This window comes from Falco naumanni, chromosome 5 (assembly GCF_017639655.2).
Source record: "Falco naumanni isolate bFalNau1 chromosome 5, bFalNau1.pat, whole genome shotgun sequence".
Classification (NCBI taxonomy): Eukaryota; Metazoa; Chordata; class Aves; order Falconiformes; family Falconidae; genus Falco; species Falco naumanni.
Window position 1 is genome coordinate 45,892,022 of NC_054058.1, and position 14,620 is coordinate 45,906,641.

The window sequence follows — 14,620 nt, forward strand, 5'->3', positions numbered from 1 at the left end:
AAGTCTGGCTGATTTGTCACTTGTCTTTTTTTTCTAACTGAGTTCACAGGTGAGTGGCTGAACAGCAGAGAAGGTTCAGGATTAGGTCTCTGGTTAGGGTGTGATGCATGTAAAGCTAAGTGCATGCTGGACTTTCGCACAGCTCTCAGAATAAGAAGGACCCATGATCCAGGAAATGACAGAGATGATAGAGGGCTACATCTGGACTACAGAGTTAATAAAAGAGTTAATAAAAAACACAGAACCCAAGTGGCAGTTCTGTGTAGAGCTCCCAGTTATCGATGGAAATGATCTTTACCTCTGCTTTTTCCTTCCTTTCCTTTCCTCAGTAGACTGGTTTGTATCCTGGTGAAAAGGTAAAGGGGTTTTGACTATGGACTAGAATTAGGGTTAGGGTTCAGAAAACTGAAACATGTATAAGGGAAGAAATAGTTGTTTTAAGAGCCCTCAAGGAGGCTGAGGTCTCATGTTCATCTTGACTTGTAGCTCTTGTTTTAGTTCCATTCACAGGTCTCTGTGCTCTAGTGAATAGCAGAGGTGGCATGTGCAAAGTTTGGAGTTACGTTTGGTATTCAGAAATGTGAAGAACATAAAGGCAATTGATAGTTGATGTTTATAGAGCTCCTAGAATTTGGAAAAGGATTTTTGTTTTTTGCCTTTTTGTCCCCTTGCTTTAAGTTGAAGAATCCTGGTGAATGGCATAGGAGATATAAGAATAGTTTTGGGTCTTGGGTTATGGTTCAGAAATGTGAAGCCCATAGAAGCTAAGTAATTGCTGGTATTTTCAGAGCCCTCACAGTATAGTTGGAAATGCATTACAGTTGTCCACTGCTCTGCGAACTGATTTATTTTATACTCATACTGTAACACGTTACTTACTTGGGGGTTTGTCCATTTTACAGGCCTTACAGAAATTTGACTCCTCAAAATCTCTCCTGACTGTTACAAATTTACAGGTAAAAAAAATCTGAAACAATAAAAAATGTTATGCTAGACATAAGTATTTATTTCAGTGGCATAAGTTAGAGATTATTTGGATCAGAAAATATACTTGTTATTAGTAAAAAACATTAAAGAAAAAACATATTCTTTTTAACAGTTTAACATTTCCTAAGTTTTAGATTTTATGGCTGACCTCTCAAGGGAGAGGCAAGTATCATTATCACCATTTTTCAGATGGGAGACCCAAGGTGTGCAAATCTGTGACTTGTCTGTGGAAAGCATGCTAGAAGAACTATTCAGGTTTTGTCATGATATGTAGGGTCTGGTGTTTATCCTGCTAAAATACCTAGAATATCAGTCATCTAGCCTTATAATTTCTATCAATCAGAGCTGTCTTCATAGATGTAATTGAGATTGGGGTTGAAGCCCATTTCTGGGGAAAAAAAAGGTGATTCTGTAAACCAGTTAATGAACAGTCATTTCTCATTTTAATTAAAATCATGTTTGTAAATGACTTTTTTGTTTTTCAGTTTTAATCATTTTCTTTAATTTGCCTTGCCACAGATTCGTTGAGCTAGTAATGGTAAATGTTAGCAGAATGTGGAAAAGAAGCTGTACCATAAAACCAAATTGATAAAGTAGAAAACTCCCACTTTTCCCCTCTACTTTTCTCTCTTTTGTTTACAGTAAGCTTGTGTGTCTCCTACAACTATCGATATTAGAAGACAAACGAGATGTCTGCCTTGACAGCTTTTGATCTCACTAGTTTCAGATTTATTTTGAAGTTGTGCTTTATCTTCAACTTTTGATTTGAACACTTCACAGTCTATATGGGACTCATTGCTCTTGTTATGATTTTGCAAAGCTGTGTAGACTTTCAACTTCTAAATTTATTAATCTAAAGTGAGAATATTAAACTCAAGATAAGGCAAGGATGCTGTAACAAGTAACAAAAAGATTATATGAAATATGCCAGAATGGTTTGATACAAGAAGCTTTTCCTTGCTTAATCTTTCTAGTCAGGGTGAATTGTAACAACGACTTTCCTTTGAGTTGAGATTTCTGAACTACAGATTTACCTACATATTTTTTGTCCCCACCTTAGCTCAAAGAATGCTATGGACACTGCAGAAAACTAGAACTCACACAGAGTAATACCTAAAAATTTATAGATTCACCTTCTACTGGAAAACTGATCACTGAGGCTGTAGCCTCAGTGCTGAGGGGTGACTTAAGTTTGGTAAGGAAAACAGCAACTCATCCATACTGACTAAGAGCATATTACTAATATTATTCTTGTTAATTGTTGTAAACATCATTATTAATAGAAGTAGAATATGCCTTGAATAAGAAAAATATAAAATATGTAATTTCAAATAGTCCCAATTGTTAACTTTCTTCTAGGTACTGGAAGACATATTTAATTGGAGTCTGTCTTTAACAATGGTGTCACTGTGCAACCAACAAATTATGAATAAATTAGCTCTAGCCAAAATGCATTTCATCATTTGCCTTTCTGCCACAATAAATAATATACCTGAAAAAGTGGAAAAACACATCTATTCTGTTGATAACAACAGCTTGAAGGAGCCAACCAGAATTACAGCATCAAACGTAAAAGGTAATCATAAAGGTGGTGGAAAAGTGCATCTATTCTGCAGCTTGTTTCAAGCATAGTTTTTCCACTTTTAACTGCATATGAATTAACCTGTCACATTAAAAACAAAATTAATATTAAATGTTGCTTCAAAAATGAGTCATTATTGAAAAAATAAACATTAAGATTTTTAAAGTTTTTTTTAGGTAATGTCTCTAAAATTATTAGAGTTCTATTCCATTCTTCTTCACTTATTTTGATATTGAAAGTCCCAGTTATAAACAGAGAAAAAAGGGGCATATTCTTCAAATTACTGAGAATGCTTTGTTTCTGTGTCTGTTATCTGAAATTTCATTTGAAATGTATTTGACAGTTGATGCTGATAAGAATTCAAGACAACAGGAACAAAGAGGCACAATGGTGCAGCTCGTTGATTGTAAAGATGATTTAAATATGGCCATGCTAAAGGTAATTTTGTTTTTTAGCAAAAAAAGGCTTAAGAAACTGCAGATTGTTCCAAAAACATTGCTAATGCTTTCAATGTAACAGAAGTTATGATTGGAGGATGGCATGAATGAGGGGACTAGAAATTTCTGTTTCTAATCTGATTGTAATTTTACTAACCATGTATGAAGTCTTGGTGGTTTGGTACAATTTTTCAAATAGTCTTCATGGAAAATATTCTCATAATCAGATCTCACTATGACTGTTGCAGCAGCAAGGGTAAAGACTGAATAGGATTTCATGGATAAAATCATCACCTTTTAGAGGCTGGTAGCTGTAGAACATGTCAGAGACGCTTTGATGGGGTAGTATGCTCTACAAATAAATGGAAAACCATTCTCTACCATATGTGAAATGTCTCAAAGTTTTCATGTTCCTCTTTCTGATATTTTATTTTGGAGAAAACATATTAGTTTATTAGCTTCTTTGTTTGAAATGGGTTGGTTTGTTTGGTTTGTTTTGGTTTTAGTTTTTCATGGAATCATTTAGGTTGGAAAAGACCTATGACATCATCAATTTTGTTTTGTTTTATTTAATTGTAAAATTCATGCTTGGCAGTTTTACATGACAAAAAGAGCGAAATTGAGGGCTGCCCTATTCTTCTTTCAGAGAGGTCTTCCACTTTGGAAGTATCTGATTTTGGCTGCTGTTACAAACAAAGTAATGTACAAAATATATCTGGAGAAGTGGAGGATGATTTTGTGTGGCTATTGGTATATGCCATACACTAGAAACTTGAAAATTTAGTATAGCTTGAAATTACCTTCAAAACAGCATCTTGAATATAGATAAGATAAAAATCTTAAATTAATTTAGATGGGGGTCACTTAAGACACATAATATATTTCTTAACCCTTCTGATTTTTCTTTAACCATTCTATTATTCTGTTTTTTTAATTAGAGCTCTAAATTCATTGAGGAAACTGGTCAAAAAAAGATACTGGATGATAAAAACCTTTGAATTCTTTTTAGTTCTGCTGGAAGCTCCAGCATTGAGATTCTATTTCAAATCAACTTTCTTTTACATTTGGTTTTCACATCTTCTTATAGCTTTGTTTATCAGAAAGACTGTAATTTATAGTTGGACTGTAAATTATATATGGACATACATATAATATGCAGGACACATACTGCACTCAAGGATTTGTCAAAATATAGATAGAAAAGACTGTAATATTTCTTGCAACATCTTTAATGTTGTATTTTGATACTGTATTTTACTGCTTAAAATTACTAAGCATAATAAGAAGTATAGTATGAAATTATCAAGTATAACTGTGAGATAAAGAATGAAAAATTATTAAGTAGTATTGCTAAGCCTTATAATATGTATTTAAGGATAAATTGCAATGTTACAGGCACGATTAAGGTTTTTCTAGTTTCAACACATTGAATCTGTAAACCTGAAAAAAGCAAAATGAAACCTTCCTGCTATTTATAGAAAAGGCATCTTGTATCCAAGTTGATTTGTTTTAGGGTGCAGTGATAGTAAACAGAATAAATATACTTGACAGAATAAAATACTTTGTAAGAAATTTTTTATTTTTTACATTAATTTTTTGAAATCATACAATGCTGTGTTCTTTTCTAGGGAATTTTATTGACAGAAGCTGAAGAAAGTCTTAGCCATCTTGTGCAGAACATACAGGACAATTGTGATGGGGAGGTATCTCAGTGTTCTGCTGAAGATATAGAGACTCTTATTGAGGCCAAACTTCAGCTTGCTGCTATTTCTCAGCAAAGGCATCAAGCAGCTTTCAGGTAAATAATATTATGAAGAACCTTATGTTGCACAGCCTTGACTACAGAAGATTTAAAAAGCCCAGTAATTTTCCCTTTGAATCCTTTATGTAAGCATTAGTATTCTAAATCTTAGTAACCAGTCATAACAACCCCAGTAGTGTATCTACAAATGTAAGTCACACTGGCATTTCATTTTTTATTATTGCTTTTTTTTACTTTTTAAAAGTTCATCAGTTATTGGCCTATGATTTCTCTGTGAGGCGTTTCTGTGATACAGTGTTATACAAAAACAAGGAAAAAGCTGCAGTCTTCACTGTTTTTGCAAAAGTAAAAGTCTGGATATGTTGGATTATGCATTTTTTTATAATGTTACAGTGTCCAGCAGACCACTAACATTATCTCTGAACTACTGAATTCTACGTCGTTCTAGAATGCCCTGTGTTACTGTCCTAAAAGAACATCTCCTCTTGATGTACTTATTGCTGTCAAATTAAAATGTTAAAATTAATTTGATTTGGAAGTATTGATGTAACCTTTAACATATTAGAATATATTTTGAGCAGGTGTGAATTATATTTTTAGCAACAGTGTTTTAAATAGTGTTGTATTTACATGATCTACCAGATATTTTCTCCAAATTACAATTTCCAAATTCTGTGATTTTTTTGAGGTTCTGATTTGTTTTGGAGAACTTCAAGAAATTATAATTATGCTGTTCTTTGAGCATATGGGACATACAGAAATATATTAACTCTTTGTAGAGGTTAAATTCTGAACACTGTTTTGATCTTTTAGCTAGGAGAATTCTTCCATCATACCTATAATTTTAAATTAATTTGTATAAGAAGGATAATAGTTTAACAATACATCACTTTTATTGGTGTCAAGGTCTTTTTATCCAATTTTTTATTAGGTTGAAAAATCTTTGTGGGTACAAATTTTTAACTAGAGATGCAGCACATAGAGGTGTAGTACAGTCACTTGCCAGGCTATATTGAGATTAGGTACAATGTAATCAATATTTATAACTTTTTTTAGCTCTAATCTGACTAAGCACAGCAAAAATTATTAATTATTACAGTAAATCTTACATTATCGTAAGTACCAAGGAAAATGCAAAATTTTTATTGTTGGAATACTGGTGAAGATGGCTGTAACACTCTTAGTGATGTAGTAGGTGATTCAGCAGGCCAACAGGTAAACCAGTCTCAATATTTTCCTTTCTACCCAATTAAGAAAAAATTAACATAGTTTTCTTCTATGTCAAAAGCAAACTATCTTCTTTCTCCCAGCTGTCTCAGATGAATAAACAAACCTCCAAATCAGATAACCATTAAAAATAGCTCAATTCCTTTTTAGCTGCTATGGTACAGCAATAAAAAAATAAAATCAACAAGGACAGAAGCTTCACAGTGCTCTATGGACTACCGAAATGAGAACAGTAAGAGCACTGTAGCATGGTCTTTCTACCTGGGTTTTTTAGAAGATAGAAGTTTCCCAAGAATTCAGATATTAGGACTGTAATAATTTAGTAGTAAAATCATTATTGAAGATGTGAAGTAAGAACTTGTAGGCTACTTGTGGACGTTTCTCATCATGAATTATTAATCCATTTCAGTGCCTTTTGAATTAGATTAATTTACCATAGATTTGTCAAAGAGTAAAAAAAAAAAATCACTGGCCAACGACCTCATTGTGCTTTTGAAAGCCATGTGGATTTTAGAAAATTATCATATTAGTAACAAAGGACCAGTATGCAGACTTATGAAATATCCTGTGCATAAACCTGGTTTAGCTTGATACTAGGCTTGGTAAAACCTGTATTAGTTCTGACCCAAACTTTCTGTTGTGGTTTAACCCCAGGCAGTAACTAAGCCCCAGAGAGCCACTCACTCCTCCCTGGTGGAATGGGGGAGAGAATTGAGAGAGTAAATGTAGAGAAAACTTGTGGGCTGAGGTAAAGACAGTTTAATAGGTAAGGCAAAAGCTGTACACGCAAGCAAAGCAACACAAGGAATTCATTCACCGCTTCCCACGGGCAGGCAGGGGTTTGGCCGTCCCCAGGGAAGCAGGGCTCCAGCATGTGCAATGGCTACTTGGGAAGACTAACACCATCACTCTGAATGGCTCCCCTATCCTTCTTATTCCCCCAGTTTTATATGCTGAGCGTGATGTCGTATGGTATGGAATATCCCTTTGGTGGTCAGTCCAGGTCAGCTGTCCTGGCTGTTCCCCCTCCCAACTTCTTGTACACTCCCAGCTTCCTCACTGGTGTGGCAGTGTGAGGAGCAGAAAAGGCCTTGACTCTCCATAAGCCCTGCTCAGCAGTAACTGAAACATTCCTATATTATCAACACTCTTTCCAGCACAAATCCCAGACAGCCCGGTACTAACTACTATGAAGAAAATTAACTCTCCCCCAGCCAAAACCAGCACACTTTCTCACCTTGCTTAACTGATTCTGGTATGTAAGCCATTTTCAGTGCAAGAACCTTCTTTTTGACATGCAATTATATCCTAGAGTGTAGTTTCTCTCTTGTCTTATAACTTGTCTCAGATCGAAGAAATTTTTTTAGTGTATCAGGGGTTCCAATGGATGTCAAGCACTTTATGGATCATTTTTTGGGATTCTCAAATTTTTGATGGGTGTTTAATGGGCCTTATATATTGATAGTTGTCAGATAGCAGGAAAAAACCCCACCAACAAACAAAGCAAGGGCTTGGGTTTTTTTTAACCTATTTTACAATTTTATTGCACTGCCATCCTGGAAACTGCTGATATATCTGCCTCAGATACAAATGAAACATTCCTTCAGACAGCTGAATGTTTCCTGCCTGCCAGCCTAGAAATCAAACTTTGCATGATATTACAGAAATTCATCATTTTTTTCCTTTGGCAAAATGACTTAGTGGTGAAATCGTTATAGTCAGCTGTACTTTCCTATTTTGATCATCTTGTCACTTTCTGATTCAGCTGATAAAAGGATGTGTATTTTGTCAAGGGAAATATATAGACACATCACTCTTGTTGACAGCAGAAGAGGGTCACAAAAATTTCATCAAGGGAAGCTTCTACATTACAGCTTCTGTCTTGCAAAAAAATTATGCCTCAGAATAAGTTTATGTATAGGACTAATCCTGTTGATCTCAAGGAGAGTATTTACATGGTGACCCCCCAAAGTATGTGAGCTTTCTAATTACCTAAATACGTGTTTGCTTATGTGAATACATGACTGCTTAAAGCAATACATATATGAATGTTTGGGCTTCTGGTCTACATTTTACTCATGAAATTTATATTTAAGCATGTAGGTAAAAATAGCCTCATTTTCAGAACTGCTAAACGTTGACAAGAGCAGTTACCTGGAGTCAGTGGTGCTCAAGATGTAAGGTTACTATTTCTTAAAAGCCTGTAGATACTCTTGGGTGCTGCACCTTCTCCAACTTATTTGAGAAATGTTAACCATAGAATATCAAACAATGTTTTGAAAAAATCAGGTTTTGCTGTAATTTTACTTTGATCCCTGGTTTCAAGGGAAAGCTCTTCTTAATAAAAAGAAAGAAATGCAGTTGCGATATTTCATTGCATTATCCTTACTGTCTGTATTGCTTTTTTAAGCAAATTCTGGTTTGTCTTTTCCATTGTTAGAGAGAAGGTTATCATCAAATTCACAATTGATTTATTCTGTTTTCATTTTGTTGAATAAAACTGAGGTAAAGGGATGATGAAGGAGATTCATAAGGATTGAATTCTGAGAGCTGAAAGGCAAGATATTAACGGTTTTGGTTCTCATTGTTACTTTGGGGTCTATTTGTGCTGAATTGGTGTAATCCATCCAGGTCTGTATCACAGAAAGAGCCAGCAGGATAGAATCAGGAATGACAGGAAGACTTTAACTACCCTCTTATCTCTGGAGGTTATCCATTCTGTGGTTAATTATATGTTGGCAGAATAATGTGAGTAATTTCAGAGTAGTGAAGCTCTTGTTCTGACTTCTTTGTGCATGAATCAAGAACTTGGCCTTAACAACAATTCGTCTAGAACTTCTCAAAAGCAGTAAATTCATGCAGAGTCTGAATCTCTCTTGCGTTAAAAGCTCTTTACAGTGTTCTAGCAGTGTGAAAGGGACTTAAGTTGTTCATACATTACTTTTTTTTCTTTTGTGTCACAGCAGCCAGTCTCTATGTAAAGAGACTGTCTCTATGTAAAAAGACAGCAGGTATGAGAATTTTGGTTATACATTTTTAACAAATAACCTGCTGAAAAATCTTTTCACAGGTGAGCTAGGGATGCCCTCAGGTACTTTTGCATCATTATGAAAATTTGTTTCAGTAGGTAAAGAATAAGTAGAATTGTAAACACACCTCCCCCCCCAAACCAACAAAAAAACAAAACCAAAAAATAAGCAACCCCAAAAATGTTTTGGAGAAGAGGTAGGGAAGTAGACATTTACAGATGTAAAGGAAAATATACAACTAGAGATGGAAAGCTAATAATATGAGACATTGGGTTTGGGAGTTTCTCACAGTATGTTGAATAGCGTGTTGTTTGGGCAAGAAAACCTATGTGAAAAGACCTCACTATGTTGGTTTTGCAGGCATCTTCATATCATGAAAATAATTGTATTCACAAAGTGTGCTGTTATAGATACACTTTTTTATAGATGTAATGAAATTTGAACAGTGTATCTGAAAGCTTTAAAAAGACAGCATAAAAAGGAAAAAAAACCCTAGTAGTTCATATTTTAAGAAACCTGACAATATTTTGAGCTCCAAGTTTTTGACATGTGGAGCTGAATGCTGCACGAGTCCTAATAGCATCTGTATCCTTCTAGATGCTGTTTGGAGTGAACTCCAGAAAAGGATTGATGATTGGGTTTTTTTTCAGTGCCATGTTTGTTTACTAACAAGGTTTTGCCAGGATGGCACCTGGTTCAGTTTTTGGTTGATGGTGTTTACTAAGATCCTGTGAGCATTTGGTCATATTGATTTAACAGAAGGATTAACATATAGCCTAAAAAATCTTTAAGGAGGAAGGTGTTTTATTACCTCTCTCGCTGTGGATGAGATGCAGAGCTCTCCTAATATATTTTGTCATTTGCAGTTATTTACAGCTTCTAATTTCTAAAAGCCCATCCCCGAAGACAGATACATGTAACTGAAAGTTATAGTGGAGTTCTGTTTTGATTGCTCTAACAGAATATGATATATCTTGGTTTGTCCATTATTATCAGGTTATGTCTGTTACTGGCAAAACTTTTTATCTTACTGCTGTTACCTCTTTCATACTGCAGTACCTACAAATTTGGAATATAGTCCAAGTGCAATTTTTTTGTTCTACTAAAGAAAAATTGATAACTGCTGATAGACATATCTGATGTACTCAGAAACTGAAGTACCTATTATAATAAAAGCATAAAATGGCAAATATAATTAGTATTTTTTAATAACATTGTTCTGTATCACAGTGTTGCTTTGGCTTTCTCTGCAATTCGACTTCTCCAAGATGCAAAAATTTTTAGGATGGAAGTGACACATTTTCAAGAAGAAAAGGATGAAAGGGAGTGTTCGGTATGTGTGGATATTTGTTTTAAACCATTGTTTAGTATATGAAGTCTTGTATTTAGTGCTGAGTGATTTTCAGAATACTAGAATGTAGCGGGCATCTATATTATGTGGTTACCATTAACCTGGAGAGAAAATTGTGTATGACTTGCCTCAGATACTTGCTTGCCTATAGTATATTCAGTATGTCTATAATCATAATTTTAATTTGTACGTGGCTAGGAATTACAGTTTTTATTTGTGAACTCTCAAATGGCAGCATTGAAAGTCTCCTTTTGTTTAAAAAACCCATACAAACAGAAAGGGGAAAAATAGCTATGAGGTGAATATCTTTTATTATTCAGTTAAGCTATTTTAGGGTTTTTGCTTGAAAACCTACCACAGAATATCCTATTTCAAAGAGCCAGACCAACCAGTTCACATTGTTGCTGTGTTCTAAATTTAGTAAGATTTCACCTGACTTCTGTTGACAAACATGTAGGGATACTGATCTGTATTTTGGAAAGCCAATGTACAAAACCTATTGGTTATGCACCACACATTCACTCGCCAGTGCACAGTAAGTCAAACTGATTTACATGGACAGAGCAGTTGGGCAGTCACATCAGATTTTGTAACATGCATAACAAGACTGGAGTTACCTGCATGCAGTGTAATTATTCTCTGTCTGTGTTGACTATCAGGGTCTTCTGTCTTTCTGCACTTGCGCCTACATTTTCTTAGGACTGCCCCGTAACCAGTAACAGAGTTCTGGCTCTTCTATTCCTCATTTGCATCAACACAAGTCATTCATAACGATTTTTGAATAAGTGAAACACAGGTGCAGCAGCATCCATTTATTGCTTGCTGGAGCAAATCTTTAGAATATGGATTGTAGAATTTTTGTAATAGAAAGACTGTTTATACTATGTGAAGATGGCAGACTGAGTTGAGCTGAGAATTCTCCCAAACACTTCCAGTACTATATTACATTAACATTTGTTTCTAATCACCAGAAACAATAAAAACTATAAATAAATAAAAAAAATATTTCTAATAACTAGTGAAGTACCAGAACTTGAAATTGATCCTGCTTTACAATTACACTTTTATGTAAGTGTCTTAGAGTTTTGTGTAATATAAAGTCCAAACTCTTAGAATTATTCTCCATGACACACATAGTATATGGATATATTTATGGAATCTCCCATAAAAAATGGTTTAATTTTCATTTGTTACAATTCTTTTTTTCCTATAGATTAAAAGTTAAATAATAAATGGCTTCCTGTTATTAAAAGAATATGTATCCACCCTTCAGAAAAACTTCTGGTTATAATTATATTATTTGTAATACATTTGTATTAATTTGATTTATTTTAGACTGATCGTGCCCTGTGGCTTTGTTTGCAGTAAAGTAGTTGACTCAGAAAGTAACATTTCTCTTGCTTTTGGAAATTATTAGGAATCTTACATTGAAGATGTCCAACTGCCTCACAGTATAAGAGCACAAGATCGTATGAATGTACATCTGTGGCTAAGGTGTCGTACAATGTTAGTGACTGCACTAGTAACACAGATACATGGCGTTGGGGATATGAAAGGTATTATATAATGGGCAAGTAAGCCTATTCAGACACAATTCTCATTCATAAATAAAAAATATTAACATTAATTCTGGGGCTGTATTATTACTGAGCAACTATTTGTGTTAAATTCATCCAATGCAATAAGAAAAATACATTTCGGAGTACAATCTCTCCCTAAAGCATGTAAACACAAAACATTATATTAATTTTCATTTAATGATCATTATCTTTTGATAAATCACTTGTGTGTGAAAAAATTTCAAATGTTCTAGAATAATTAAATATGCTTGTTTTAAAAAACACTGTTGCTACATTCTTCTAGTTTTAAAACTCTCAGATTTTTTTTCCACTTTTTATATCTCAGTACATGAAATGTTCCTGTATATCTCCTAAAAATGTTCCAGATTCTTCTTTTAAAAGCATTTAAGTAAGATAATACAAAATACATTTATTGCAGTTTGATTATGAATAAAATGTTCTTAATTTCTTAATTCTATGAATTTATTATAAACTCTGATGCTCACTAAAGAATCAAAATCACTGTCTAGGTCTGCAGCCAAACTCTTATTTAATCTCTTCTGGTTAATTCCCGTGAAAGCTGTTACGATTTTGGAATAATAACTAAGATCAGATTTTTTAGTATGTAGTGTAGGTTTTATGGGTGAGAATGATATCTGATCTACAAACTAATTATTTATGCTGGTGGCTTATGGACAAAGAATGTATTTGGATGAACTTAAAACAAGTGCAGTTTAAAAACTAAGTGTTTTTTCTTTTTAAAGTAAATTTGGCACAGAATCGATGAAATGGTAAATATGGAATCTATAATGTCAGATTTTCTGTAACTTTTTAGAGTGGAAGTGACTTCTTAGGAATGGTAGAAGATACCATAAAACCTCTTTATTGTATTTTTACTATCCATGTATTGTATTCTATTATACTATTTCTATTGTATTTTTACTATTCATATATTCTCTTCTTTTAGAAAATGATGTGGCTGAACGCAGAAGTGTGATAAAAGAAGTAATACTAGAGGCAGAAGCCTTTGGAGATATTGAGACTCAGGCTGAAATGATGATGCAAGCTGCTATTCTTGACCTGCAAGAAAAATGTCCCGTGGCAGGCATTAAACTTCTTTTGCAGGTTTGTGCACAAAGGAGAAACTGTTCGCTTTTCTTTGATGCATTTTTCATGAGGTCAGAACAGCTGATGCCAGCATTAATTAAGCTTGAAATAGTACCTCTAAAATAGAATTTTTTTTTCACTTTGTGTGATTTGTCCTCATACATAGACAGCAAAAGTAGTAACTACTTTGGTTTATGTTGTCTATGTCCAAACAGAATATCATCAGTTTACTCCAAGTGGATACATTTATTTCCCCTCCAGCTTCTTTGACTCTTGTGAAAAGTATGCTTCTGCTGGCAGACATACTAACACTGCAGGATACAGAGCATTGCTCTTCTACGGTGGAACCATTAAACTTACTTATTTTGGCACATGAACTTACCATTAAAGCAGTGAGTATATGTTGCTGATTTACACAGCATTTGCAAATCCTTCCAACAGTCTTGATTATCTATTATGGAAACTATTTAAACAATTTATTAAAAAGGGTTGTTCCTGTTACCTGATTACTTCAATTTTCCCTAGATTACATCATGTAATTCATATTATAAAACTTATTTATGTCTACTCATCAGGCATACTCATGTTTGTAGTCTGGTATTTTCATACAACTGAAGGAATGTATGAAAGCATACTTGAAAAATGTACATCCATATGTGAAAACAGAAATAGGTAGTTGGACTTTTAAAGAGATGTGGAACACTCAATTTTCCCATTTTAAGTGAGGGATATGTTCATACTGAGTACCTCAGGGAGGATGTACATGTCATAAAACTCCTAACTCTTGAGCATCCACGTTTAAGAATTTAGCTTTGTATCTTAGAATAATTTGTATTAGAGAATCTATATAGAGTAGCATATTGTTATGATGTTTTAGATTTACAGATTGTTACAATCAGTATGAAGAAATCATTTCCTTGTAAAAAATCAAATATGCAATAAAAATAATAATCCAAAGACATGAAATCTGTGAGAGGGCTGTATAGTCACAAACCATTTACCTATTTGGTGATTCAAAAATAGATATGCACTTCTGCACTCTCTACCCATTCTTGAAACAGTTTATAAAGAAAAACTTTTGGATCAAATTCTTTTCTTATATTTCCTAATACAGAAGTTTAATCCATTGAAATATTTGTTCCTCTAGGTAATAACAAATCGTATGAATCACTTCAGACTCAGACTTGCTCTTGTGAGACTTGCTACCCTTCAAGAGACTCAAAACTTTACAGCATGTCCCCATCACCTTATTTCCATGAATGAAAAGTTTGACTAGTCCATACACGTGATATTTTTTTTCTTTTCTGGCCTTTGTTGGATGTCAGCTTTCTTTGTAGAAATGACAGCTTCTTTCTAGGGCTCAGGTTAACGCTAGATCTATTTCTTAGACTGATTTGAGGGTGTTTGCTTTTAGAAACCAAAGCCTAACATTAATAAATTTGATCAAGAGTTCATTGGAATTGTTTGTTTGCTACAAAACTCCTCTGCAAAGAAAAGTACAAACCAAAATCAAGGAGTTTAGGGAGTATCAAACCCTTTTCTAGTTGTCTTTTACAAGACATGTTTGACTTCCAGGGTC

The 14,620-nt window shown here is 34.0% G+C and overlaps 1 protein-coding gene across 1 annotated transcript in view; it reads left to right on the forward strand.

The window, feature by feature from the left end:
* The window catches only part of CFAP54 (cilia and flagella associated protein 54), a 116,271-nt gene that overhangs the window by 80,985 nt on the left and 20,666 nt on the right, over positions 1–14,620 (forward strand). Inside the window, exons 49-56 of the mRNA XM_040596088.1 lie at positions 903–956; positions 2,347–2,563; positions 2,913–3,007; positions 4,635–4,804; positions 10,255–10,357; positions 11,793–11,931; positions 12,902–13,059; positions 13,257–13,433. Coding sequence (XP_040452022.1) covers positions 903–956; positions 2,347–2,563; positions 2,913–3,007; positions 4,635–4,804; positions 10,255–10,357; positions 11,793–11,931; positions 12,902–13,059; positions 13,257–13,433 — 1,113 coding nt within the window. The remainder of the gene's footprint in view (positions 1–902; positions 957–2,346; positions 2,564–2,912; positions 3,008–4,634; positions 4,805–10,254; positions 10,358–11,792; positions 11,932–12,901; positions 13,060–13,256; positions 13,434–14,620) is intronic.